Raw genomic sequence first — 27,865 nt, forward strand, 5'->3', positions numbered from 1 at the left:
CCCCTCCCCGTCTGTCCATCAGTTTCTCCCGGACCCCAGCCTCAGGCCCCTGGGGGCCGACCGGGACCAAAGGGGCCTGCATTTGCTTTGGTGAGCCTGGGCTGCCTGCATTTGCCATGTCCCCCCCCCCCCAAGCAGCCTTCTGTCTTTGAGATCTCCCACACACACACACAGTTCTGCAAAGTAATTATCCGGCACAGTGACAGGATTCGAACTCTTCCCCTGCTTTCAATGGCATTTTTTGATTACCCGAGCAGGGTTGTGATCTCCGGCTTCCTGGGCAGGAGCAGCCTGCGCCCCCCCCCCCGAGAGTCCCTGCAACAAGTCCAGGCCGGGGAACACGGAGGTAGTCAGGGGGAGCAGGGGGGGTGCAAACGGCACCTCATCAGGACTCCCGAGCTGGCCCAGAGCAAGACCCAGCCCAGCCCCTCCTGCGGCCCCACACAACCAGTGTTCCCTCTAAGCCGAGTGAGTGTGAGCCAGCTCAGAGTTTTTTAGCCTCCGGCTCACACATTTTTTGTCTCAGCTCAGGAAGTGATGGCTCCAGAGCAAACTGATTTATGCAGTAGCCAAATCGCTCACTCACACAACTTTAATGTCAGCAACTCACAAAGTAGAATTTTTGCTCACAAGCAGGGGTCATTTCCTGCGGGAGCGCACAGAAGCAGAGCTCCGGCAGTAAGGAGCTCAGGGGGCGGGCCCATGCAACAAGCCCCACCCCCTGCTCCCAGCAGCCCTCAGTTGGGCCACGAGGAGCAAGAAGCAGCCAGGTAAGTTGCACAGGCCCCACCCCCCCCATAGCTAGCAATCCAAAACAGTCCAGTGGAGCCTGAGTGGTGGGTGTTGCCTTCTGACACACTTCCGGTGATGTCAGGGGGTGTGGCATATGCAAATGAGTTATGGGAATGAGTTAAGTTAATGAGCTCCTGCACCTCTTTTTCTACGAAATGACCCCTGCCCACAAGACTCCACAGCTTAGAGGGAGCATTGAGATGGGACACCCTCTCCCCCACGGACTCTGCCCCAGTCCTTGTGCCTCAGGGAAGAAGGCGTCCCCCGGACCCAGCCGAGCAGGTGGGAGCTAGGCGATGCTGACCCCCCCCCCACCCCCACCCCTCGCGGCGGCAGCAGCAGGGCCCTCTTACCTGCCACGTCCTTAGCCGGGCTCACCACTTCGTGGGCATAGAAGGCGGGGAAGATGCCGCGCTCCCCCGTGCGCATGTTGTAGCCCCGGTACCAGTAGTCGTCCTCCTCCAGCTCCACCAGAATCGGGTCGTCCACGTCAAGCTCAAGCTCGTCTTCATGGCGAGGGATAAACCTGAGGAGAGCAATGGGTCAAAGCAGGGGGGGGCAGGACCGGCCCTTCAGGGGCCCACAGCCAGGACAGCAGCCCCCTCCGGGGACACCCCCCCCTCGATAAAGGACGGCCACCGTCTCCCCCCGACCGCCAGTTTGCCTTTCTGGACTTTCTGAGGGACGAGTCCTACTACTCAGGCCCCTGGCCCACTGTATGGTTGTGGGAAAGGCACACTGCACATGCTCAGAGGCAATGACCTGTGTGTTCGTTTGCAAACTAAATCTTGGAGCAGTGGCCCTGGGCAACCCGTCCTGAGGCTAAAACCAAGCCTCAACCGAGGCTCTCCCTGACTCCCTTTTCTGTGTCGCTGCTGCAGGCTTGAACTAGGGGTGGGGGGAGAAGGGGGGCAGACAACTCCCTCTGAAGTGTCCTGGCCCCCCTTCCCAGAGAAGCTCCAGAGAAGAGGAAGAAGAGATTGTATTTATACCCCGCCCTTCACCACCCAAAGGAGTCTCAGAGCGGCTCACAAACGCTTTTCCCTTCCCCTCCCCACAACAGACACCATGTGAGGTAGGCGGGGCTGAGAGAGCTCTGACAGAAACTGCTCTTTTTCAAGGACAGCTGTGCCAGAACCAGGGGTCATTTTCTGTGGGAGCGCACAGAAGCGGTGCTCCGGCAGTAAAGAGCCCAGTGGGCAGGCACATGCATCAAGCCCCACCCCCTGCTCCCAACAGCCCTCAGTCGGGCCACGAGGAGCAAGAAGCAGCCAGGTAAGTTGCAGACCTCCCCCCCCCCCAGCCTGCCTTCAGGTACAAGCTCTCCCTCCTCTGTGAGGGCAGATCTGCGCGTCCCCACCACCCCATAGCTAGTGGCACCTTTAAGACCAAGTTTTATTCAGGTACAAGCTCTCCCTCCTCTGTGAGGACAGATCTGCATGTTCCCCACCTCCCAATAGCTAGGAATCCAAAACAGTCCAGTGGAGCCTGAGCGGTGGGTGTTGCCTTCTGACACACTCCCGGTGATGCCAGGGGGTGTGGCATATGCAAATAAGTTATGCTAATGCTAATAAGCTCCGGCACCTCTTTTTCTATGAAATGACCCCTGGCCAGAACTACGGCTTGCCCGCGGTCATCCAGCCAGGTGCGAGTGGAGGAGTGAGGAATCAAACCCAGTTCTCCCAGATTAGAGTCCGTGCACTTCACCACGACACCAAACAGAGGTGGCATCCCGCCCTGCCCTGGTAATGTCTCTCCCCCCACCCCCAAAGTGCTGGCTTCCCCCCGCCCCCGCCTGCTTCCTCACCTGAAGACAGCTCGGTGGGTCTGTTCCCTCTCCTCCCCATTCACCATGCAAGAAAACAGACCGAAGGACTCGGTACCTGGTGGAGGACAGAGACAGGATGACGGCAGGCCAGAGAGGCACGGAGGCAGGGCCCCGGCCGCTGAGCCCGGCCCCAGGAAGGCCCAGAGGAGCCTGTGGGGGGGGGATAGTGAAGGGAAGGTGGTGCAAGATGGGGCAGCGGCAGCAGCATGTGGGTGGGTGGGTGGATGGGTGGGGAGCAAGGAGCTGGCCTGGGTGAGATGAGGGAGCCCGTGGCTCTGCCCCAAGGGGGTGGCGGGTGAACAGGCCCAGAACCCAGCGGCACTTACTGGAGGAACGGGACGTGCTGTTGACGAAAACGTTGAGGAACTTCTTGGAGAAGTGCAGGTCGGCCTCGGGCGAGGAGTCCTCCGAGGAGGAAGAGCAGCTGCGCCCGTCGGGGGCCACCAGCCCGTCCTCCAGGTCGCTGGCCCCCTCGTCCTCCAGGTCGGCCCCCTCGCAGGCCCGCAGCTCCTCGCTGTCGTCGCTCAGCAGGGAGGTGCAGCGCTTGAGGCTCACCAGCTCCAGCTGCGTGTTCTCGTCCACCACCAGGGTGTACTTGATGGAGTCGTAGGCCAAGGAGTCGTCCAGCGCCATGGCGGGCGGGGGCAAGGGCAGGTCCTCTGCCGACGGGGAGCCCTGCCGGCTGCCCAGGCAGGGGGCCTCGCCCTCCTCGGGGGAATACGCCAGGCGGAAGCAGCGGTTGGTCTTGGCGGTGGAGACGTCCAGCCCGTCGGGGTGCTCTAACCGGACGTCGTCGATCATGTCCTTGTCCTCCAGGAGGCCTGAGTCCCGGTCCCCCTCCATCGCCCAGTCCTGACGGGGGGCCTCCCTGGAGGGCAAGCCTTTGGCCGGTGCCTGGCAGCAGCCGGAGAGCAGCCGGCCAGGGAAGACGGGGGTGATGGTGTCCTCGGTCGGGTTGCTCATCAGGAGGTAGGGCCCCAGGTCGCTCGGCGGGGGCTCCAGCTCGGCAGCTGGCTGGGCCTCGGCGGTCTTCTCTCCCGCTGCGCTCTGCAGGGAGCAGCGGAGGGTCTCCATGTCGACCAGCTCGATGCTCTGCCGGGGGCAGAGCTGAGCCTCGCTCAGGGCCTCGCTGGGGATCTCCGGCTCCAGGTCGGAGGCCGGAGAGATGGTGTCCGAGAGGGAGTGGGCCGCGGGGAAGCACTCCTCGGCACACTTGATGGGGTAGGAGCCCTCTGAGATCATCTTGTTCACCAGGTTGCTGAGGAGCCAGGGGGAGTCCGAGTCCTCGCTCAGGTCGGGCTCGGACTCAGAGTCGGACTCCGAATCGTACTCGCTGTTCCCTTCCTCGTCTTCGTCCTCATCCCCCTCGGGCATGAGCTTGGGTCCGACCGGCAAGTAGAAGGAGCGGCGCAGGCTCTCCAGGCTGTGGTCGGGGTTGATCTCCAGCTCCAGGGGGCCCGAGAGAGGCACGTCCATCTGGTCAATGGGGGCAGAGGGGTCTTCATAGAATTCTTCGATCTTGAGTGGTGCCAAGCTCTCCCTCCCGAGCAGGCCCTCGCCTGGCGGCCGGTCTGCGGTCTCGTTCTCCTTGCCCGTGGTGTCGAGGAGCAGGGCATCCTTCAGGCCGAGCACCCCCTGGGCCTCCAGGTCCGCCTCCAGGTCCGCCTCCGACCCCGGGGAACTGGCCTCCTCAATGGAGTTGGTGAGGTGGGAAGACCGTCCGCTGCTGGTGTCGCTGCTCAGGTCCAGCTCGGTCTCTGAGATGCTGGAGATCATGTTGCTGGCCAGGCGGTTCCCGCTGCAGGCAAAGGCGGCCTCGATCTCCCCCTCCACGTCCGAGTCCGAGCCGGGCGAGCTGAGGTCCTCGCTGTGTCGGCCGCCAGGCAAGTAGGCCTTGGAGTTGCGGCTGGTGAGGTCGGCCTCAATGCCCGGGTCCGACGAAGGGGATGTGGTGTCCGACGAGGCCGAGGGCAGCCCTCGCACGCTCGTAGCCCGGCTCCCCCGCGCTCCCTCTCCTTCAGAACTGAGCGGCTCTTCGGTCTCCCTGGCGGGGCTGGTGGGAGCCCCCAACCGATGGCGCCCTCCAGGCCCGGCATCTCTGTAGCCCCTTGCTGGCTCCTCCTTGGAGGGCGAGGGGCTGCCCTGGCCGGTCAGGGAGGGAGCCCCGCCGTGGCCAGTGCTGCCACCAGTGCCACCAGCAGGGCTGCCAACTTTTGTCTCCTGCTCCCTGCAGCCCGCCGCATCTCTCTGAAACCGGGCACAATAGCTGTCTGTGGCAGGAGAGCGGTAGGGGCTGATGCTGGGGGGGCGGGTCTCTGGGCCTTTCGTAGCTTCTTGGGGCTCGGGAGAGGCTTGGCCAGGGGGGGCTGAAGGAGGCCGGGTGTGGGACAACATGGAGGAGACGATGTTCTTGTTATAGTCTTCTCCGGGACGGGCAGCAGGTGGGCCCCCCTGCACGTCGCGGCTGTTGCCTTCTGCGTCATAAAGACCGGGCTTGCAAGGAGGCTGGGCGGGATCCGGGCCTTTGCTGCTCTGAGCGTCCAAGCAGGGCCCATCCTGGAGGCACGGGTGCGAGGGAGAGGAGCGTTCTGTGGGGGAAAGCAGACACACACACACACCTTTAGAACTCGGATAGCGCCGCACTCCCCCCTCCCTCAGAAGAGCCCTCCTGGAGAAGGCAGAGATGCCAGCGGAAAATGAACTTTTGACAACCGCAACAAAAATCGAGACGGCAGAAATGGACCTATTGTCAAACCTGTTGGGGGACAAAAGTAAGCAAAATGCAAGGGATAATTGGACACTATTTTATGACCGGGTGGGAAGAAGCTTCGAAGGCCAAGAACAAGGAATAGATATAATACAAATCTAGAGAGGCTCCAACTGGAACTATTTAGAATTTGACTCTTGTCAGGGTAACATAGCAGAAGATTGTAGCGATCTGACGAAGGGATATTAACTTTAGTAATTCCACAAAGAAACGGAACGGGAAACAAAGAGTTAAGACTGAAAACTTGCAACGGCTGCGATATGAATTTGATGAATTCTCCTTTATGTCTTATCCCATAGCCTGTTCCCTTCCTACCCCTATACTTACCTGTCCTATAGTATCTTAAACTTAATAAAAAATTATAATTATTTTTTTAAAAAGGGGGTACAGCAGTCCTGATACGGCCCACGGAGGTCCCTGGGCGGCTGCGTGCCGAGAGTGGAACCCCCCCCTCCCTTCACCAGTCACTGGCAGGAAAGCCCTGACTGCCCACTTGGTGTCCCTCCAAATAAACCGTCAGACATTCACATGCCTACCGGAGGGACTGAGATATAAGGACTCAGGGACCGCCACTCCCACTTGCGCCTGAGGAAGGAGGCTTGGAGGACTCAGGGAAGCTCGTGCCCTGAAAATCTTGCTGGTTTTCAAGGTGCTCCACTGGACTCACATCCAACTCTTGTCCTGCAGACTGACACGGCTACCCAAGTGATGCGGGACCAGCTCTCCTGCTAGGAACCAGGGCGCCCACCCAAGGTCCTTCTACCGTGGCCATCTTTGAAAACCTCTTGTTGGACCATGACACAGCCTCACTCTTTGGTGTCAGCAGCCCACCCCCCAGACAGACACAGTCTGCCCAGAAAAGTTGGCTCAGCTCTGGAGGCAGAGTAGGTCTGCCCAACTGAGATGGGCTGTGGCTCAGGGGCAGAGCCTCTGCTTGGCAGGCAGAAGGCCCCAGGTTCAATCCCCGGAATCTCCAGTTAAAAAGGACCAGGCAGGAGGTGATGGGAAAGACCTCGCCTCTCCGCCTGAGACCCTGGAGAGCTGTAAAGAGGGGCCGTGGCTCAGTGGCAGAGCCTCTGCTTGGCAGGCAGAAGGCCCCAGGTTCAATCCCCGGCATCTCCAGTTAAAAAGGACCAGGCAGGAGGTGATGGGAAAGATCTCCGCCTGAGACCCTGGAGAGCTGTAAAGAGGGGCCGTGGCTCAGTGGCAGAGCCTCTGCTTGGCAGGCAGAAGGCCCCAGGTTCAATCCCCGGCATCTCCAGTTAAAAAAGGCCAGGCAGTAGGCAATGCTCCCTCTAAGCTGTGGAGCCTTGTGAGCAAAAATTCTACTTGGTGAGCTGCTGGCATTAAAGTTGTGAGTAAGCCATTGAGCTCCTGCATAAACTCCTTTGCTCTGGAGCCATCCTTCCTGAGCTAAGACAAAAATGTGAGAGGCGGAGGCTAAAAAACTGTGAGCTAGCTCATACTAACTCAGCTTAGAGGGAACACTGGCAGTAGGTGATGGGAAAGATCTCCGCCTGAGACCCTGGAGAGCTGTAAAGAGGGGCCGTGGCTCAGTGGCAGAGCCTCTGCTTGGCATGCTGAAGGTCCCACATTCAACCCATGGTATCTCTAGCTAAAAGGACCAGGCAGGAGGTGATGGGAAAGACCTCCACCTGAAACCTTGGAGAGCTGTCAAGAGGGGCTGTGGCTCAGTGGCTTGGCAGGCAGAAGGTCCCCGGTTCAATCCCCAGCATCTCCAGAGAAAAGGACCAGGAAGGAGGTGATGGGAAAGTCCTCCGCCTGAGACCCTGGAGACCCACTGCCAGTCTGAGTAGACAGTACTGAATGTCATAAACCAAGTGTCTGATTCAGTATAAGGCAGCTTCACGTGTTTGTATTTTGTGTGCATCAACATTGGCTTTTGATGGACCCTGAACGAGGGTTGTAGGGGCTTAGCTAATATATCAATATTTTTTTGCTCCCTGCATATGTAAGTTAACCAAGAGTTCCAGCACATTTCAACAGTCAGTGAACTCTGTTTGCTCAAAGATGCTTTCATCTCCAACCGTTAATTGAAACAGTTACAGAAAAGTTAGATTAGCCGCTTTTTAATAGAGGTCAGGAGCGGAGATTGGCCTGCTTATCTTGCCATGTCACTCACAGGCACATGCTGAACGGATGGCTTCCGCTTGTGTGGATTATCTCATATTTAGTTCAGAACCAATCACTTTGGTCTAGATAAAAATCACATGGTTGTGACAGAACAGATTTAGGGAAAAGATAAGACTTGTATTCCCCCCCCCCCTATAAATATGCACTACTGTGACAAGCAAATCAGATTTTTCTGGGAGGAAGCCTCAAGAGGAAGTCTAGGTGAGATTTCTGGGTGTGTAACTTGGGTTTTTGGATAATCCCTAAAAGCAGTGAGTCAAAAACCTGATGTCCTTTCAAAACTATTGCTTGGTAGACCAAGAAGATAGATCCAGGTGGGGTCGCCGTGTTGGTCTGAAGCAATCGAACAACGCTGGAGTCCAGCGGGGGCACCTTTAAGACCAACAAAGTTTTATTCTCAGTATAAGCATTTGTGCATGCACACAAAAGCTTATACCCAGAACTAAATCTATGCTTTGAGGAGGAGGAGGAGAAGAAGAAGAAGAAGAAGAGATTGGATTTATACCCCGCCCTTCACTCAGAGTCTCAGAGCGGCTTACAAACTCCTTTCCCTTCCTCTCCCCACAACAGACACCCTGTGAGGTGGGTGGGGCTGAGAGAACTCTGACACAAACTGCTCTTTTCCAAGGACAGCTGTGCCAGAGCTTGTGACTGACCCAAGGTCACATCAGCAGGTGCAAGTGGAGGAGTGGGGACAAACCCAGTTCTCCCAGATTAGAGTCCGCACACTTAACCACTACACCAAACTGGCTCTTTGAAGCTAGGCACTTTGATTATTTTATCGAGACCCAAAAAGGTTAGTTACAAACCAATATAGGACCAATTGCTAAAAATGCTATGTATAACCTAAATATTATCCAAAAAAATACACGTATTAATTTTTCAAATGGTTAAAAACATTTATGGCCCCACCGGTAGCCTGGTTACAGCATAAAAATGCAATGCTTACGAAAGGGAACTATTGTGACCTGCCGTGATTCAGCCCAAACTAGGCTTCTTCAGGGGCCAAACAATGGCTGTACATCGAGGCTCACGATACAATATACAATAGTATACAATATACAACAGTATACAATATCTATATATCTAATAGCCAAGTTGCCCCCTGAGTGCGGATCGCTAAATCAGCGCTCCGGGGGCACTTGGGGGGGAGGGGGAGGTTTGTGCACACGTGGGCCAGTCCCCACGTGTGCACAAAAATCGAAAAAGTTGAAAAAAATTTCGGGGGGATGTTTAAATCCCCCCGAAAGTGACAGAGCGTCCCCTGCGCATGCGCAGGGAATGCTCTGTAGCTGGCCTCACTGCCGCCGCCGCTGTCTCCTCCTCGGAGCCGGCCGGCCAGGCAGGCAGGGGGGGAACCGGCCTTGCCGCCGCCGAGCCTGGCAAAGGGGGGGGGGAAGGACCGGCCTCTTCACCGCCGCCTCCGCCTCGGAGCCGGGGGGGGACCGGCCTCGCCGCGGCCACCTCCTCGGGGAGATCGAGCGGGGGGGGATGGAGGAGACGGAGCTCTTCCCCCCCCCCCCCGAGCAGGACCCTCGCCGCCGCGGAGCCCGGCCGGGTCGGAGCCGGGCAGGGTGGGGGGTGGAGGACCGGCCTCGCCACCGCCGCAACAGCCTCGGGGAGATTGAGGGGGGGGGATGGAGGAGACGGAGCTCTTCTCCCCCCCGCGAGTATTGCGGGTCGCCCTCTTGTACAATATAATATACAGAACCAATATACAAGTTGGTACAGGACCAAGAGGGGACTTTAGCACTCAAGAGTGGATCACGGGAGGCAAAAGAATGTTTGTGAGGCCTCCTTGCATCTGGCCTGGTGCCTCAGTCAATTGCCTACATGCGGAGTGATGTTTCTCATCGTGCGACTTCCGGTTTTGGTCCAGAAAGTCCAGGTGCCAACTACTGATCAGAGCCCATGTACCGTAGTAGTTCCCTTTCGTATACATTGCATTTTTATGCTGTAATGAGGCTACAGGCGGGTCCGTAATATTTCTAACCATTTAAAAAATAAATATATGTATTTTTTGTAATATTTAGGTTTTATTTATTTATTTTATTTCATTAGATTTCTTGACTGCCATTTCCCTCTTATGCAGGGCTCAGGGCAGTTTACAACAGAATAGTTCAATACAATTATAAAAATATAAGAACATAAGAGAAGCCAGCGTTGGATCAGGCCAATGGCCCCTCCAGTCCAACACTCTGTCTCACACAGTGACCAAAAACACCAGGGGCCCTCAGGAGGTCCAGCGGTGGGGCCAGGACACTAGAAGCCCTCCCACTGTTGACCCCCCCAAGCACCAAGAATACAGAGCATCACTGCCCCAGACATAAAAACATAAGAGAAGCCAGCGTTGGATCAGGTCAATGGCCCATCCAGTCCAACACTCTGTGTCACACAGTGGCCAAAAACACCAGGTGCCATCAGGTGGTCCATCAGTGGGGCCAGGACACTAGAAGCCCTCCCACTGTTGCCCCCCCCAAGCACCAAGAAGACAGAGCATCCCTTGTCCCAGACGGAGAGTTCCTATCTATACCTTGTGGCTAATAGCCACTGATGGACCTCTGCTCCATATGCTTATCTAATTCCCGCTTGAAGCCGTCCCTGCTTGTAGCTGCCAACTAGTTAAAACCACAATAATTCAATATTAAACATTCAGCATCAATATTTAAAACATTTTAAGAACAAGATGGCATATCTAGCATTCAGATGTTTCTTCGGGGGGAGGGTGCCAGGCAGATGTAAGAGTTTTTAGCAATTGGCCCTATATTGGTTCGTAACTAACCTTTTTGGTTCTCGATAAAATAATCAAAGTGCCTAGCATCGTTTAATCAAAGCATAGCAACAGAACAAAGTTTGAGTCCGGTGGCACCATCAAGACCAACTAGATTTAGTTCTGGGTATAAACTTTTGTGGGCATGCACGACTCCTTCAGATAGCTGCAAGCACACAAAAGCTTAGCCCTATATTGGCTCATAACTAACCCTTTTGTTTCTTGATTAAATTATTTTGGGTTGTTTCCCCCTCCGTTATTTTCTTACTTCGATCATTTTAGCCTTTATCTTCACAGTAATTGCGGGGTTGTTTAATAAAGAGAACAATTTCTTATCTCAATACAAGATATCAGTTTCTACAGGTTTTCCATTTGGTTTGCTGATTAACGGTTCAAAGAACCAAACTCAGCCCCCTTTACTCTTTTGTATTATCAGATTTAACAGCTGATAATCACCCTTTAATGGATAAATCCTGCAGGACTTTGCTATTCAATGTTTGGTCCCGATTCTCAACTGGATGTGGGAGGAGGGTCTCTCGTCACAGAGGTGGGGGGAGTGTGCCTCTGGAGGAGTGGGGGCAGGCATTTTGGGGTGCTGATGATGTAGGACCATCTGACTGTGGTTTCTGAAGGTGTGACTAGAAGTTTTGTCACAGGCTTGACCGATGCTTTAGAAAAGCGCCGGAGTCCCGGAGCACCTTAAAGACTAACAACATTTGCGGCAGGGGAGGGATTTCCGTGAGTCTTGGCTCCCTTCCTCTTTTCTGCCGCTGCTGAGCACGGCTAGACCCGTCTTGACTGCCGCTTGTGAGCCACTCTTGTAAAGCAGGAAAGACAGAATGAAACCTTTTTAATCACTAGAGATAATGGATGCTGGCAAGACCAGAATCAGTTTGTGGGTAAGCACAGGCAATTTCCCACCCCCATATTATTGTTCCAAAAGTGTCTTTTGATTCTCCTCTGTCTCTTATTATGCAAGTTCCTTTTCATTGTCTTTAGTCAGTAAACAGATTGCTGATACGCTAATGATGAATGAGCTATCCAAAACTGAACCTGTTAACGGCCCTCATGTTACCGGCATTAAGCACAACTTTGGACATTGGCCTTCCTACATCGGACCATCTTATAGCAATCGCCATCTGCACTTACTTGCACTTTATGCAAATTGTTTGTTTACGTGAAATTCTATGGCATTGCATCCATGCATTGGTGTTTTATTATATTTTAACTTGTATGCCGCCTTGAGCCAGCTTGTGCTGGCAAGGCAGGATATAAATAAAGGTAAAGGTTCCCTTGCTCAAAAGCCAGTCGAATCCGACTCTAGGGTTGCGGTGCTCATCTCCGTTTCAAAGCCGAAGAGCCAGCGCTGTCCAAAGACGTTTCCGTGGTCATGTGGCCGGCATGACTAAACACCAAGGCGCACGGAACGCTGTTAACCTTCCCACCAAAGTGGTACCTATTTATCTACTTGCAATTTCTTGCTTTCGAACGGCTAGGTTGGCAGGAGCTGGAACTAGAGACGGGAGCTCACTCCGTCATGCGGCACCCGGGTCTCGAACTGCTGAACTACCGACCTTCCACAGCCTGCAGTTCAGCATCTTAACCACTTGAGCCACCGCAGCTCCATGGGATATAAATAGAAAGTAATAAATTGTTGGGTATTACAAGTGGAAAACACTCAGTATATCTGGGGTTAAATGTTTGTTTATGTTACTCACAGGAAGTCACATGTTTCTCATATATAACCAATGCTTTTTGATGTAGAAAGCCCGGGAATTTTCTCCCTGATCTAGGAGTTTGATTGGGACTAAAGTGTCAAGGTGTATTAGCATTTTATGGCTTCTCCTCCCATCTTTGTGTGGTGTTCTGAAGAAGAAGAAGAGTAGCCATAATCTCTCTCTTCTAGTTTTGTCTTTGTAGAGTAAGGATATAGCCGATTATGCTCTTTTATTATTTTCATCCCAGTTACCCTTCTTTATATATACCCTTCTTTACCCTGACTTTATATTTAAATCACACGTGGACTCTGAGTCTGAATTATCTTACTCTGGCTCTGCTGGACTATCTTATCTCTGCTAAATACCATTTTTTTTCAATATCTCACTATCACCCAACATAAATAAGTGAAATGTTTTACTCTGGAATCGCAGCAAGGAAAACGGTGCAGGGAAAGAGAAACGGACTGCAAAGGTGGTCTTTGAGTGTGGCGTTGAGAAAAGGGCTTCTGGGGAACCCAAAATCTAGCCTCTCTGGGCAGCCCACCTTGCCAGGTACGGGAGGAGACCTTCCAGCTACGCGGCTTCCCAGTGCTCATTACCCCAATTTCTCTTCTTGTGGACTGAACCCCCCACCCAAAAAAAGGGCCAGTTGTCTGAGACCACCCTAAAAAGTGACTATTTCACCCCAGATGTCCAGAAACCGGCCCCCCATCCAGGGCCCAGCTGCCCCACTGCAAGACCCTCTGGTTCCCCGAGGCCCCTTCCTGTGCCAGGACCGCCCCTCTCCCCCCCTGCAAGTGGGGCGGGGCAGGGCACTCACCGGCATGGGCTGCAGCCGAGGACAGAGGGGGGGAGGCCAGGCGCAGCGTCTCCTGCCAGGTGGCCCGCTGCTGGGCCGGCGCCGGGTTGCAGCTGCTGTTGTTGTTCAAGGAGTCCTGGTGGCACAGAAAGGGTGGAGGCGGCCGGTCAGGGGACTGAGGGCAGTTCTGTAGCCCTGGCCTGCCGCAGCGGAGGAGGCTCCCCCCACCCCCGGTCTCGTCTGGGGGCTGCCGAAGACGGTGCTGAGGTGCAAGAGTCAGGCCCCACCGCCCCTGAAGGACCAAGACGGTGTCCGGGGAAGAGGCGTGTGAGAGCCCAAGCGGGTGCTTGTGTCCGACAAAGGAAGTTCTGGCTCTCGAGGGCTTCTTCCCTGGAATCTGTCTTGTCCCTCACGGATCTCGTTCTTCTGCTACCGACCAACACGGCAGCCCCCCCGGAGAGGGCCGAGGGAGCAAAGGCTACAGATCCAGGCACTTCTGGGCAGCCCCAACTGGCTTGGATAAACAAGCCAGCACCGTGTAGTGTTGGGGTTAGGAGAGGCGGATTTGAATCTTCAGAGTGGGGTCTGATTCCCCACTCCTCCTCTGCATGCAGCCTGCTGGGTGACCTTGGGCCAGCCCCAGTTCTCTCAGACCTCCCTCAGCCCCACCTGCCTCACGAGGGGCCTCTTGTGGGGAGTGAAGAAGGGGAGGCGAGGGTGAGCCCCTTTGAGCAGGGCATAAAAAGAAGAGAAGAAGAAAAGAAGAGATGGACTGACTCTGATAGCCAAGCAAAGCGACAGGAATCAAACAGGAGGGGGCCCAACCAGCCATGGGTTCTCCAAAGGCCACCCGCAGCGGGGCCATGGTTTGTCCAAGGAAGGGGAGCGGCCGAGTCCTGTGAGAACCCTTGTAGATGTGTGTGTGGGGGGGAGGGAACTAGCTGCTCCCCAGCAACTGCCTCACGCCAGAGCGATGGCTCTTCTGAATGCCCACACTTCCGAGGAAGTGCATGCCCGGGGTGTGCGCGTGCGCATGAGGCAGGGCATAGCTTTTTAAGCCGCCTGGCAGGGTCGGTGTGCTCATAGGAGACCCTTTCCTTAGTAGGCCAAAGCTGGAAGAAGAAGAAGAAGAAGAAGAGGAGGAGGAGATTGGATTTATACCCCGCCCTTCACTTGGAGTCTCAGAGCGGCTTACAAACTCCTTTCCCTTCCCCTCCCCACAACAGGCACCCTGTGAGGTGGGTGGGGCTGAGAGAGCTCTTGACAGAAACGGCTCTTTTTCAAGGACAGCTCTGACATAACTATGGCTTGCCCAAGGTCATCCAGCAGATGCAAGTGGAGGAGGAGTGGGGAATCAAACCCAGTTCTCCCAGATTAGAGTCTGCACTCCTAACCACAACACCAAACTGGCTCTCAGAGCGGCTTACAATCTCCTCTCCCTTCCCCTCCCCACAACAGACAGACGCCCTGTGAGGTCGGTGGGGCTGAGAGAGCTCTTGACAGAAACTGCTCTTTTTCAAGAATAGCTCTTGTCAGAACTATGGCTTGCCCAAGGTCATCAAGCAGGTGCAAGTGGAGGAGTGGGGAATCAAACCCAGTTCTCCCAGATTAGAGTCTACGCACTTAATAACTACACCAAACTGGCTCTCCCACTCTTCTTCTTCTTCTTCTTCTTCTTCTTCTTCTTCTTCTTCTTCTTCTTCTTCTTCTTCTTCTTCTTCTTCTTCCGCCGTACAGTGGTTAAGTGCACGGACACTAATCTGGGAGAGCCAGGTTTGATTCCCCACTCCTCCACTTGCACCTGGCTGGATGACCTTGGGCAAGCCATAGTTCTGAGGAGAGCTGTCCTTGAAAAAGAGCCGTTTCTGTCAAGAGCTCCCTCGGCCCCACCTACCCCACAGGGTGTCTGTTGTGGGGAGGGGGAGGGAAAGGAGTCTGTAAGCTGCTCTGAGACTCCTTTGGGTAGTGAAGGGCAGGGGGTATAAACACAATCTCTTCTTCTTCTTCTTCTCTTTATTTCTATCCCACTTTATTCCTTGATTGTGACCCATAGGGGCTTCCCACACTGTTCTCCCCTTCTCCATTCAAGCCGCAGCCCCGGGAGGGGAGGGGAGACTGAGAAAATGGGATGGGCCAAAGGCCGCCGGCAGGTTTCAGGGGCAGAGCAGTGCCTCCTGGGTGCGGCAGGTTGGGCTTCAAAGGGAGGGCCCCCCCCCTCCTCCAGATCAAGGCCTGCCGACTGATCCCCCCCCCTCAAGGGGAGAGTTAATGCTGCCTGCGGCAGATTAAGTGGGAAGGGGATTAGTGCCCGCCTGGCACAGCACGTGGGAGAGCACGAGGAGGGGGAGGGGGGGCGCCTCTGGGCAGCATCTGGGGCAAGGCAGGCAGGGAGGGGGCAGGCACACAACACCCAGGGAAACAGCCCACCCGTGGCCTGCCCGTGGGATCCGGGGGTGGGGGGGTGGAACTCATCAACACCAGCTGGGGACTTGTGGGGAACTGTGAGCGAGGGAGGGGTGAGGAGCTGGGAAATGCTGCTCTCCCCCCTCCTCCTCCAGCATTCTCTCCTTCCCCTCCCTTCTCCTTCCCCCTTTTCAGTGACTCTCAAGAAGGAGGAGGAGGAGGAGATTGGATTCATACCTCATGGCCCTTCACTACCCAAGGGAGTCTCAGAGCGGCTCACAGTCTCCTTCCCCTTCCCCTCCCCACAGCAGACACTGCCCTTGAGAGAACAGCTCCGAGAGAACTTGTGACTGCCCCAAGGTCACACCAGCAGCTGCATGTGGCGGCGTGGGGAGCCAAACCCGGTCCTCCCAGACTAGAATCCGCACCTCTTCACCACTACGCCAAACTGGCTGTCCGCATCCTGGATTGGGAGTTAGTTATTTAATTGTCTACTTGATGTGTTTAATTAATTAAGTAATCCTTTATTTCGTTTATACCTCGCCTTTCCTCCCCAGGAAGATCCAAGGCGGCTTCAGTGCTGACATCCTCCTGTGCGGGAGGTGAGGCTGAAGATGGGGGTCTGAACCGGAGTCTCCCCGTCCCTCGTCCACCACTCCAACCACCACTCCACCCAGGTTTGCAGCTGTGTCCTGTGGGCAGCATCCCTCGATGGTCGGCGGCGGCATTGCTTTGCCAGACAGAAGCGGCACACAGGGTGCCCCACGCTTAGAGAGAAGGGGCACTCGCGAAGGGCTCCGCGATCAGGGAGAGCCGGGCAGTGGACAACCCCCACCACACACACACACGGGGCTCAGTGCCAAAGCGAGGCACACGGGCCGGACTGCACTCTGCTGGCCTGGCACCCCGGGACACATGCCGTGCCCACTCTGTGAAGTCCAGCCATGTGCCCAGTGCTCACTTCAAGGGGGTCCTGCTACCGCCTCAGCCCCACAGGCAGCTTCCCTGCAAGGCCCAAGGACTCCTGCAGCTACAGGAATAAGCCTGGCCAAACCTGCCTAGCGTTTCCCCCACGGAACACCCACAGAAAGCAGAACCAAGTGGATTGGGGGCAGAAGTGAGAGGGAGACCCACCGTCCTTGTTGCAGCCTTTTCCAAGAAGGCCCTGGGGAAGAACAGCTCGGCGAAGTGCCCCACCCAGAAGGCCCCTGACGTGCGGGAGCCAGAGGGAGGGAGGGGCGGGGGCCTCCAAGAACCCAAGCAGCCCTCCCATCCAGAGCGGCTGCCACAGGTTCCCCCACCACCAAATGCCTGAACCCTCTCCCTAGAAAAGCCTCCTGTTGGAGGGGAAGGGACCCAGTTTGATGTAGTGGTTAGGAGTGCGGACGCTAATCTGGGAGAACGGGTTTGATTTCCCCACTCCTCCACATGCAGCCAGCTGGGTGACCTTGGGTCAGTTACAAGCTCTCTCAGAGCTGTTCTCTCAGGAGCAGTCCTCGAAAGAGCTCTCTCAGCCCCGCCTCCCTCACAGGGTATCTGTTGTGGGGAGGGGAAGGGAGAGAAGATTGTAAACCGCTCTGAGACTCCAAGTGGAGGGCAAAGGGCATAAAGCCAGGCTCCTCTTCTTCTTCCTCTTCTTCTGCCACAATTCGCCTGCCCCCCTGCAGCCCCCTCCTCCTGTGGCCTGCGGGGAGTCCACCCCCCCTCCAAAGCCAGTGCCCCGGCCCTGCTGAGCCCCTCCTCGCCCCAGCCTCTCCACACAGCACTTGGCTCCTCTTGAGGGGCTGTAGCGAAAGCCCGCAGCGGAGACCTGAATGCAACCCCCCCCCCCGTGGCAGTGCCAGGGCAGCCACCCACGGACAGCCCAGGATAGCCAGGCCAGGGAAAGGGGGGGCTGCTCCTGCCTTCCCCAGGTATGCCGTGTGCCCCCCAACCCTGCCCTGGGAGGACCTCCCCTGCCCACCCTGGTCTCTGCTGTGCCCGCTTCTGTGCTCGCCTGCCCACCCTGGGCCACATGCCAACTGCCCGCCCGCCTGCCTGCCTGGGGTGTCCTTCTCAGGCCCATGACTGATGGGCCCCACCCGGATGAAACATCGAGGCTGGGATCTTGTCCAGGCTGGGCCTCAGGCCCTCTCCCGGCTCTGCCCCAGGCAACACCCCCGCTGTAGGAGGCCGTGGAACCCATCAACTGCTCCGTCCCCCCCCCCTGGCAAGCGGCGGGATGCATTTGGCACGCTGACTCTGCTCCCTGGGCGGCTCCTTCCAATGCAGGCCGGCCGGCCGGGCCCCCCTCCTCCTGGGCTCCCAACGCTGAGAAATGCTTCCGAGCTTTCCCGGCCAAGCGGGCTCATCGGAGCCAGGCAAGCACTTTGGGGGTGGGGGGGGCGGCCTCTTCCTGCTTCCAGCCACCTCTCAGGCAGCCCACACCCTCCAGGGGAGAGTTGCCAGCCTCCAGGCGGGGTCTGGAGGCCTCCGGAATGACCACTGATCTCCAGAAGGCAGAGGTCCGCTCCCCTGGAGAAAGTGGCTGCTCCAGACAGGTGGACCCCCTCCTTCCCAGGCGCCACCGGTCAGGTAGCCCTGTCATGGATCTGGAATGGGGAGGGGTGCGCTCCTCCTCCTCCTCATTCTCAGCTCTTCCCTGTCCAGCTAATGTGCGCTATCTCCGGCTTGACCTTGTAGTCTCCAGCTGCAATTTACTCGGCTGAGACAGTAAGGGCTTTTCGCTTGCTTCCTTGCTTCTGCCCACGCGCGCAAACTGTAATCATTAGCTTCAGCTCATTGGGTGTGTGTGTTTGGTTTCACTATAAGTCAGAGGCCCTTATACTGACGGCCATTCCTGACACAAGCTGCACACGTGTTCTTTAGTACCGGACTCACCAATAAAGCAGTTATCTTCTTCTGAAGCCCTGTGTGGTGTGACCTGCCTAGGGACCCTGACACCACCCCCAAATCTCCAAGAATTTTCCAGCCTTACTCTGGAGGGTACCCCCAGCATCAGGCAGTGGGTCAGGCATTGGGCATGGACAGGGGCAGCCCGGGCCCCAATCCCCACCGGGCCACGAAGCTCATTGGCCAGCCTCATCCCTGTGGACAGCCACTGCTGAGCATAGAAATGGTTTGAGAGCCAGTTTGGTGTGGTGGTTAGGAGCGCGGGCTCTGATCTGGGAGAACCCGGTTTGATTCCCCCACTCCTCCTCCACATGCAGCTGCTGGTGTGACCTTGGGTCAGTCACAAGTTCTCTCAGCGCTGTTCTCTCAGGAGCAGTCCTCAAGAGAGCTCTCTCAGCCCCGCCTACCTCACAGGGCATCTGTTGCGGTTAGGGGACTCCGTGACTCTGTGTGAAGGGCGGGGGGGGTATAAATCCGATCTCTTCTTCTCTTCTTCATCATAGCCAAAGAGGAGAGCTGGGCAGGGAGTCCCCTGCACCTCCCCCGAGGACCCCCTGAGAGTCGGAAGGGCCTCAGAGCCACCCTCCACTGTGGTGGGGCCCCCCTTCCCAAGGCCTCCCCTTACCTGTGTGCCCGTGGCTGTCAGGTGGAGAGTTGTGGGCCGGTGCTTCTGGGTCTCCCCCAGGGTGGGTGAAGGTATGGGAGAGGCAGACGGGGAGGGCGGGGCCTCCTCCAGCCCCGTCCCTTCTTCCTCCTCCTCCTCCTCTTCCTCATTGTCGTCGATCATCTCAAACTCCTGGAAGTCATCCTGGAAGGAGCAGATGGTCTGGGGCTGCTCGCACCGCTCCAGCACCAGGCAGTCCTGGAAGGAAAGACAAGACGCGTGTATTGGGGGGGGGGGTCACCCCTCTTGCTCCAGCCGGGGGGAGGTCAGACCCCCTCCCCGGAAGCAGCCCCTTCCTGTGCCAGGCGCCCATGATTTGCACCACACCCTTCCTGGCCCATAGGTTCAAGCACCAAGACCACAGGGTCAGCCTGCCATGTGTCTGGAGAGTCCACCCCACACCCCCCCCACAGTGACTGCTGTTCCACGCCCAGAAGATGACAAAAAACCTCCAGGGTCTCCAGCCAAACTGGCCTGGAGAAAAATTGCTTCCTGCCCCCAAAGTGGCCATCAGCATTTCTCTGGGTGTGTCAGAACTAAGCACCGAGGCAACCCTTCCCGCCCTCCCTTCTCCTGATCTGCCCAAGTTCACACAAGCATTGCTGTCAGATGGGGCCATCCAGCCCCTGCTTGAAAACCTCTCGAGGAGGAGAGACCGCCACCTCCCGAGGAAGCCTGTTCCGCAAAACTCTAACTGCCGGGAAGTTCTTCCTAACATTTAGCCGGAAACTCTTCTGATTTAATTTCATCCCGTTGGTTCTGTAATACCCGTCCCATTGTTCATGAGAACCAAAAGCCCATAAACATTCAAACTGTTCTATTCCAGTGAAATGAAAAAGATGACTAAAGCGCATATGAAATACCTTACACCGAATGAGACCTTTGGCTCAGCTGCTTGAAGGGGCAGAACGGCTCTGGCAAGAACTCAGGCAGAAGGCTTCGAACAACTGAGCTTGCTTGGGTGGGAGCATTCCTCAGAATGTTAGGTTTGCGGCAAATCCCATTTTCTATCCCCTTGCACACCCCCAAGTGTCGACTCTAGACTAGATGACCCTGGAGGTCCCTTCCAACTCTCTGATTCTACGACTCTATGGTCCTGATCCCACGGCTCCTCTGTCCGCACTGCTCACAGTTGTCTTCTCCCTGCGGAGCCTGGGGTGCTTCTACCTCCCTCTCGAGTAGGCCTGTCAAGGAGCCCTGTTGGCGCATGACCCCTGCCTGCCTGCCCGCCTGCCCGCCCTCTGGGGGGGGGACCCTCTCCCTCCCCTCCGCTACCATGTGCGGAAGGAGCCCAACACGAAGAAAGCTGCCAGACAATTCTGGGCTCTTTTTAAGTGTGCGTTTTGGTCGCCGCGCTCTCCCGCAAGATCAGGCGCTGCAGCGCATTAAGAATCCACGCTTCCCGAAAGGCCTGGCGTCAGTTTCGCAGAACTCTCCCACACCCCCAGGTCCTCCTCCCGCTCAGCCGTGCTCGGAGCCTCCCAGGGCTGACTCTGAGCCGCCTGGAGGGCCGAGGGATGGCGTGGGGGGGGGGAGGGGCTGCGCTTCCTTGACTCAGCAGGCAGCAGGGGCTGACTCAGCAGCATGCCCCACGTGACCAGCACCTGCTGGGTCCACTGAGGACGGCCAGCAAAAGTCACTTTGGGAACCAGCCAGAGGGAAAGCTCTCCCCTCGGCTGTGGCTCCTTGTAGACTCTGCTGGAAGGCGCCCAGAGCTCCCGCCCGGAAGCAGTTTCCTTCCTGCGCTTTCCGCCTGGTCCCAGCGGCCCTGACCTGGACGGCCCCGGCTGGCCCAGCCTCCTCAGAGCTCAGAAGCCAAGCAGGGTCAGCCTGCCCTGTGTGTGTGTGTGTGTGTGTGTGTGCGCGCGTGCGTGCGTGGAGGGGCCTGGCTCCCTACCAGGAGGAAACGACAAGGTGGACATCTCCCCATTCCAATCTGTATGCCAGGAAACATCGTACCAAATACGTTTCTGCATGTCAAATACAAGAACCTCAGAAGAGCCCAGCTGGGTCAGACCAGTGAAGGTCCATCTTGGACCAGACCCCCGTCTCACACATTGGATTAACCAGTTCCTCTGGAGGGCCAGCAACAGGGCAGAGAGGCCGAGGCCTTCATAAGAACATCAGAGGAGCCCTGCTGGATCAGACCAGTGAGGGTCCATCTAGTCCAGCATCCTGTCTCGCACAGGGGCCAGCCAGTTCCTCTGGAGGGCCAACAACAGGGCAGAGAGGCCGAGGCGTTCATAAGAACATAAGAGAAGCCAATGTTGGATCAGCCCAGTGAGGGTCCATCTAGTCCAGCCTCCTGTCTCACACAGGGGCCAGTCAGTTCCTCTGGAGGGCCGACAACAGGGCAGGGGGCTGAGGCCTTCATAAGAACATAAGAGAAGCCAACGTTGGATCAGGCCAGTCACCCACCCAGTCCAACACTCTGTCACACAGTGGCCAAAAACACCAGGTGCCATTAGGAGGTCCAGCAGTGGGGCCAGGACACCAGAAGCCCTCACACTCTTGCCCCCCCCCCAAGCACCAAGAATACAGAGCATCACTTGCCACAGACTGAGAGTTCCTAGCGACACCTTGGGGCTCATAGCCACTGATGGACCTCTGCTCCATATGTTTAACCAATTCCCTCTTGAAGCCAACCATGCTTGTAGCCACCACCACCTCCTGTGGCAGTGAATTCCATGTGTTAATCAAAGAATAAGAAGAGCCCTGCTGGATCAGACCAGTGAAGGTCCCTCTGGTCCAGTGTCCTGGCTCACACAACCACCAGCCAGTTCCTCTGGAGGGCCAACGACAGGGCAGAGAGGCCGAGGCCTTCCCCTGGTGCTGCCTCCTGGCTCTAGGGCTCGGAGGATTAGTGCCTCTGAATTATGGAGGCTCCCCGCAGTCACCAGGGCTAGCAGCCACTGACGGTCCTCACATCCAGGAATCTCCCTGATCTCCTTTTAAAGCTATCCATTCCTGTGGCCATCACTATACCCTCTGACAGTGAATTCCACAATTCAATCATTCACTGTATAAAGAAGAACTTATTTTTGTCCGACCTGAACCTTCTTCCCATCGGCTTCACTGGGTACCTTCAAGCTCTAGTCTTTTGGGAGAGGGGGGAAAAGTTCTCTTTGTCGGCTCCCTTTACCCCGTGCAGGATTTTATAAACCTCTCTCATGTTCCCCCTTAGTCGTCTCTATTCTAAACTGCAAAGTCCCAGAGACTCTGGAAAGGCGCTCACACTCCTTAATCATAACGTACCACAAATGTGGCTCGCATGTTCCCAAGCCCGAAAAGAACACATGAGTGTGGATAAGACATCCAGAGAGTTCCCCGTCACACACACAGCAATAAGAACCTCAGAACAGCCCTGCTGGATCAGACCACTGAGGGGCCCTCCAGTCCAGCCTCCCGTCTCACACAGGGGCCAACCAGTTCCTCTGGAGGGCCAACAACAGGGCACAGAGGCCGAGGCCTTCCCCTGAGAAGGACACCAGAAGAGCCCTGCTGGGTCAGACCAGGGAGGGTCCCTCCAGTCCAGCCTCCCGTCTCACACAGGGGCCAACCAGTTCCTCTGGAGGGCCAACAACAGGGCACAGAGGCCGAGGCCTTCCCCTGAGAAGGACACCAGAAGAGCCCTGCTGGGTCAGACCAGGGAGGGTCCCTCCAGTCCAGCCTCCCGTCTCACACAGGGGCCAACCAGTTCCTCTGGAGGGCCAACAACAGGGCACAGAGGCCGAGGCCTTCCCCTGAGAAGGACACCAGAAGAGCCCTGCTGGGTCAGACCAGGGAGGGTCCCTCCAGTCCAGCCTCCCGTCTCACACAGGGGCCAACCAGTTCCTCTGGAGGGCCAACAACAGGGCACAGAGGCCGAGGCCTTCCCCTGAGAAGGACACCAGAAGAGCCCTGCTGGGTCAGACCAGGGAGGGTCCCTCCAGTCCAGCCTCCCGTCTCACACAGGGGCCAACCAGTTCCTCTGGAGGGCCAACAACAGGGCACAGAGGCCGAGGCCTTCCCCTGAGAAGGACACCAGAAGAGCCCTGCTGGGTCAGACCAGGGAGGGTCCCTCCAGTCCAGCCTCCCGTCTCACACAGGGGCCAACCAGTTCCTCTGGAGGGCCAACAACAGGGCACAGAGGCCGAGGCCTTCCCGTGATGTTGCCTCCTGGCTCTGGGATTTAGAGGGTGACTGCTTCTGAATGTGGAAGCGCACGGCCAGGAACAGAGATGGCAGCCCAGCACGGGGAGGGCATCTTTCACAGGTTGGAGAGAAGAAACCCTGGCACAAAGTACTTGCATTCAATGCTCCCTCTAAGCTGCGGAGTCTTGTGAGCAAAAATCCTGCTTTGTGAGCTACGTGGCATTAAAGTTGTGAGCGAGCAGTTTGGCTGCTGCATCAATTAGTTTGCTCTGGAGCCCTCCTTCCTGAGCCAAGACAAAATGTGTGAGCCAGAGGCTAAAAAAATGCGAGCTAGCTCACGCTAACTCAGCTTAGAGGGGACACTGCTTGCATTGCATTCTGCACGTTCTGTAGCACATGGTTGCAGCCAAAGAGGACTCGAGTCCGAAAGACCCGGCTGCCCATCCTCCCTCTGCCAGGACATATTTTCCCGTTGGGCATTTCTCTTTCCATCTGCGAAGTGGGGCTTATCACATTATTCTTCCAGACCTCACCCAGCTTGCCTGGGGTTTTACAAAAGAGACACGTGGCTCCATCCCAAAGGGCACACGTCTTGTACCGGCTTCCACACTGTTGCCAGCCAGAATCCCTGTCCTCAGCCCCAGGGGTGCCAACAAGGGATGTAGGAATAAAAGTGAGCGGTCCCAAAAGACAAAAATGTAGCCTCACCGGAAAGGGAGAGGTTTTGAGGGCCAGGGGGCCAGAGGGGACCCCCCACGGCAGGCATCTCGAGTGCCGGGAACCCCGGCCATGGGGCTGGCAGAGCTTCCCCAATGGCCCCTCACCTTCTCATAATGGTCTGAATCATAGTTGAGGCCGATGCCGCAGTCGTCGGTGATTTCGGACAGATCCTCATCATCAAACTCCTCCAGACTGATGTCCTGGGGTGCCCTGAGGAGACAGAGAGGCGTGAGTGAGGAGGGCGGGGCGTGTCTGTGCATGAGTCAAGTCTCCCCCCCAATCTCTTAGCACCGGAAGGAGAAGGGCCACCTTCCCTCTTCAGCAGAATTCTGGAGGTGGGATTCAACACCGGGGTTTGCCCAAGAACACTCAGAAATGTGCCCTCAGAAGGGACCTCTTCCCCAGCTGGTGAGCGGGTATCCTTTCGCACCAAGGAACCATCCCTGGGCAGGGTGGGAGGGGGGCTCTTGGTAGTGGGTGATTCGATCCTTAGGCAGGTAGACAGCTGGGTGGCGAACCCGCGTACTGACCGTATGGTGACTTGCCTGCCTGGTGCGAAGGTAGCGGACATTATGCGTGTTTTAGATAGGCTGGTAGATAGTGCTGGGGAGGAGCCAGTGGTCGTGGTGCATGTCGGCACCAACGATGTGGGGAAATGCAGTCGAGAGGTCCTGGAGGAGAAATTTAGGCTGCTGGGCAGGAAACTTAGGTCCAGGACCTCCAAGGTAGCCTTCTCAGAAGTGTTACCTGTTCCACGCGCAGGGCCGGAGAGACAGGCAGAGATCAGGAGTCTCAATGCGTGGATGAGACGATGGTGTAGGGGGGAAGGGTTCAGGTTTGTTAGGCACTGGGATACTTTTTGGAACAAGAGGGAGCTGTACAGGCGAGACGGTCTCCACTTGTCCCGAGAAGGAACCAGGCTGCTGGCACTTAAAATCAAAAAGGTGGCAGAGCAGCTTTTAAACTGAATATTGGGGGAAAGCCGACAGGAGATGAAAAGTCTCTGGTTCGGGTTGGCTCATCTGAGAGAGGTGAGGGGGTACCGGTTGCTTTTCTACAGGGAGGTGGATTGAAATTGTCCACAGAGGCCATGGCTGGTGACATGGACTGCCGGACAACGACTCGAGATAGCAAGAGGAAGGATGCAGGCTTAACTTGTAAGGGAAATTACAGCTGTTTCTATACAAATGCTAGAAGTGTCCGAGGTAAAATCGGGGAGTTGGAGTGCTTGGTGTCGGAGGGAAAAATAGACATTGTGGGTATTTCTGAAACTTGGTGGGATGAGGAAAATCAGTGGGACACAGTGATTCCCGGTTATATATTATATCGGAAGGATAGGGGGGGAAGGGTTGGAGGTGGGGTAGCTCTGTATGTCAGAGAGGGTATAAAGTCTAGAAAGATTGAGAGGCTAAGTGAATTGGATTCGCTTCTGGAAGTTCTATGGGTTGAAATAGGGGGGCCAAAAGGAAACTTAACACTGGGAGTTTGTTATCGCCCACCAGATCAAAAGATAGAGGAGGATTATAAAATGATGAATGCCTTAAAGATAGCAACTAGACAAAAACACTGTGTAATAATAGGTGATTTTAACTACCCACACATTGATTGGGTCAATATGTGTTCTAGCCGGGAAAAAGAGATTGAGTTTCTAGACACTCTAAATGACTGTGCTATGGAGCAGATGGTCACGGAACCTACCAGGGGAGAGGCGATCCTTGATTTGGTCCTAAGTAACACTCAAGACCTGGTGAGAGATGTAAAAGTGATTGCACCGCTTGGAAACAGTGATCATAATGTTGTTGAGTTCATCATTTGTACAAATAGAGAATTGGCCAAAAAGACTCACACAACCATTTTTAACTTTAAAAGGGGTAATTTCTCTGATATGAGGGGACACGTGGGGAGGAAACTGAAAGGAAAAGTAGAAAGGGTCAAAACAATTGGGGAAGCTTGGGATCTATTTAAAACTACGATCCTAGAAGCTCAAAAAATATATATTCCGCAGGTTAGGAAAGGCACAAACAGGTATAGGAAAAAGCCTGCATGGTTAACAAACAGAGTAATGGAGGCTGTAAAAAGTAAAAAGAATTCCTTTAAGCAGTGGAAAGCTAGTCACAGTGAGGCTGATAAAACGGAACACAGGCTATGGCAAATAAAATGCAAGTCTGAGGTCAGGCAGGCAAAAAGGGAATATGAGGAGCATATAGCAAAAAACGTAAAAACCAACAATAAAACTTTCTTCAAATACATTAGAAACAGGAAACCAGCCAGGGAGGCAGTGGGGCCCTTGGACGACCAAGGGGTAAAAGGAGTATTGAAGGATGATAGGGAAATGGCTGAGAAGCTAAATGCATTTTTTGCCTCCGTCTTCACTGTGGAAGATGAGAAGTGCTTGCCCACTCCAGAACCACTGATTTCAGGAGGGGTGTTGAAAGACCTGAGTCAGATTGAGGTGACGAGAGAGGAGGTCCTAAAACTGATAGACAACTTAAAAACTGAAAAATCACCAGGCCCAGATGGCATACATCCGAGAGTTCTGAAAGAACTCAAATGTGAACTTGTAGATCTCCTGACAAAGATATGTAATCTTTCCTTAAAATCTGCCTCCATTCCTGAGGATTGGAAGGTAGCTAATGTCACTCCCATCTTTAAAAAGGGTTCCAGAGGAGATCCGGGAAATTACAGGCCAGTCAGTCTGACGTCGATACCGGGTAAATTGGTGGAAACCATTATTAAGGAAAGAATTAGTAGGCACATAGATGAACAAAACCTATTGAGGCAGACTCAGCACGGTTTCTGTAAGGGAAGATCTTGTCTCACTAACCTGTTAGTGTTCTTTGAGGGGGTGAACAAACATGTGGACAAGGGGGATCCAATAGATATTATTTACCTTGACTTCCAGAAAGCTTTTGATAAAGTTCCTCATCAAAGGCTCCTAAGTAAGCTCAAAAATCATGGGATAGAAGGACAAGTCCTTTTATGGATCAAAAACTGGCTAGTTCATAGAAAACAGAGAGTGAGTGTAGGTGGGCAATTTTCTCAGTGGAGGGTGGTAAGCAGTGGGGTACCGCAGGGATCAGTACTTGGTCCACTGCTTTTTAACTTGTTCATTAATGATTTGGAGATGGGAGTAAGCAGTGAAGTGGCTAAATTTGCGGATGATACAAAGTTGTTCAGGGTGGTGAAAACCAGTGAGGATTGTGAGGCACTCCAAGGGGATCTGTCAAGGATGGGCGAGTGGGCGTCAACATGGCAAATGGGGTTCAATGTGGCCAAGTGCAAGGTGATGCACATTGGAGCCAAAAATCCTAAATATAAATACACATTGATGGGGTCTGAACTGGCAGAGACTGAGCAAGAGAGAGATCTTGGAGTTGTAGTGGATAACTCACTGAAAATGTCGAGACAGTGTGTGACTGCAATAAAGAAGGCCAATGCTATGCTGGGGATTATTAGGAAGGGTATTGAAAACAGATCAGCCAATATAATAATGCCCCTATATAAATCAATGGTGAGACCTCATTTGGAATACTGTGTGCAGTTCTGGGCACCACACCTTAAAAAGGATATTATAGCTTTGGAAAAAGTGCAGAAAAGGGCAACTCGAATGATAAAAGGGTTGGAACACTTTCCCTATGAGGAAAGGTTAAAGCGCTTAGGGCTCTTTAGCTTGGAGAAAAGACGACTGAGGGGTGACATGATCGAGGTTTATAAGATTATGCATGGGAAAGAGCAGGTAAAGAAAGAGGTACTTTTCTCCCTTTCTCACAATACAAGAACTCGTGGGCACTCCATGAAACTGCAGAGCGGTCGGGTTAGAACGGATAAAAGGAAGTACTTCTTCACCCAAAGAGTGATTAACACATGGAATTCACTGCCACAGGAAGTGGTGGGTGCTACAAGCATGGACGGCTTCAAAAGGGAATTAGATAAGCATATGGAGCAGAGGTCCATCAGTGGCTATTAGCCACAAGGTATAGCTAGGGGCTCTGGGGCAAGTGATGCTCTGTCTTCTTGGTGCTTGGGGGGGGGGTCAACAGTGGGAGGGCTTCTAATGTCCTGGCCCCACTGCTGGACCTCCTGATGGCACTGGTATTTCTGGCCACTGTGTGACACAGAGTGTTGGACTGGATGGGCCTTTGGCCTGATCCAACATTGGCGTCTCTTATGTTCTTATGTTCTTAAATGTAGGAGCAGGACCAGGGTACTTTAATCCATCAGGGA

General features: G+C 55.1%; 1 protein-coding gene across 1 annotated transcript in view; it reads right to left on the reverse strand.

Annotated features, from left to right (window-relative positions):
* MAPK8IP2 (mitogen-activated protein kinase 8 interacting protein 2) overlaps positions 1–27,865 on the reverse strand; it is a 61,398-nt gene that overhangs the window by 10,840 nt on the left and 22,693 nt on the right. The window contains exons 2-7 of the mRNA XM_015420663.1: positions 23,746–23,851; positions 18,749–18,985; positions 12,850–12,964; positions 2,947–5,208; positions 2,600–2,675; positions 1,146–1,318 (exon numbers count right to left, since the gene is read on the reverse strand). Of these exons, the coding sequence (XP_015276149.1) occupies positions 1,146–1,318; positions 2,600–2,675; positions 2,947–5,208; positions 12,850–12,964; positions 18,749–18,985; positions 23,746–23,851 (2,969 nt within the window). The remainder of the gene's footprint in view (positions 1–1,145; positions 1,319–2,599; positions 2,676–2,946; positions 5,209–12,849; positions 12,965–18,748; positions 18,986–23,745; positions 23,852–27,865) is intronic.

This window comes from Gekko japonicus, unplaced genomic scaffold, assembly GCF_001447785.1.
Source record: "Gekko japonicus isolate JY-2015 unplaced genomic scaffold, Gekko_japonicus_V1.1 scaffold1201, whole genome shotgun sequence".
Taxonomy (NCBI): Eukaryota; Metazoa; Chordata; class Lepidosauria; order Squamata; family Gekkonidae; genus Gekko; species Gekko japonicus.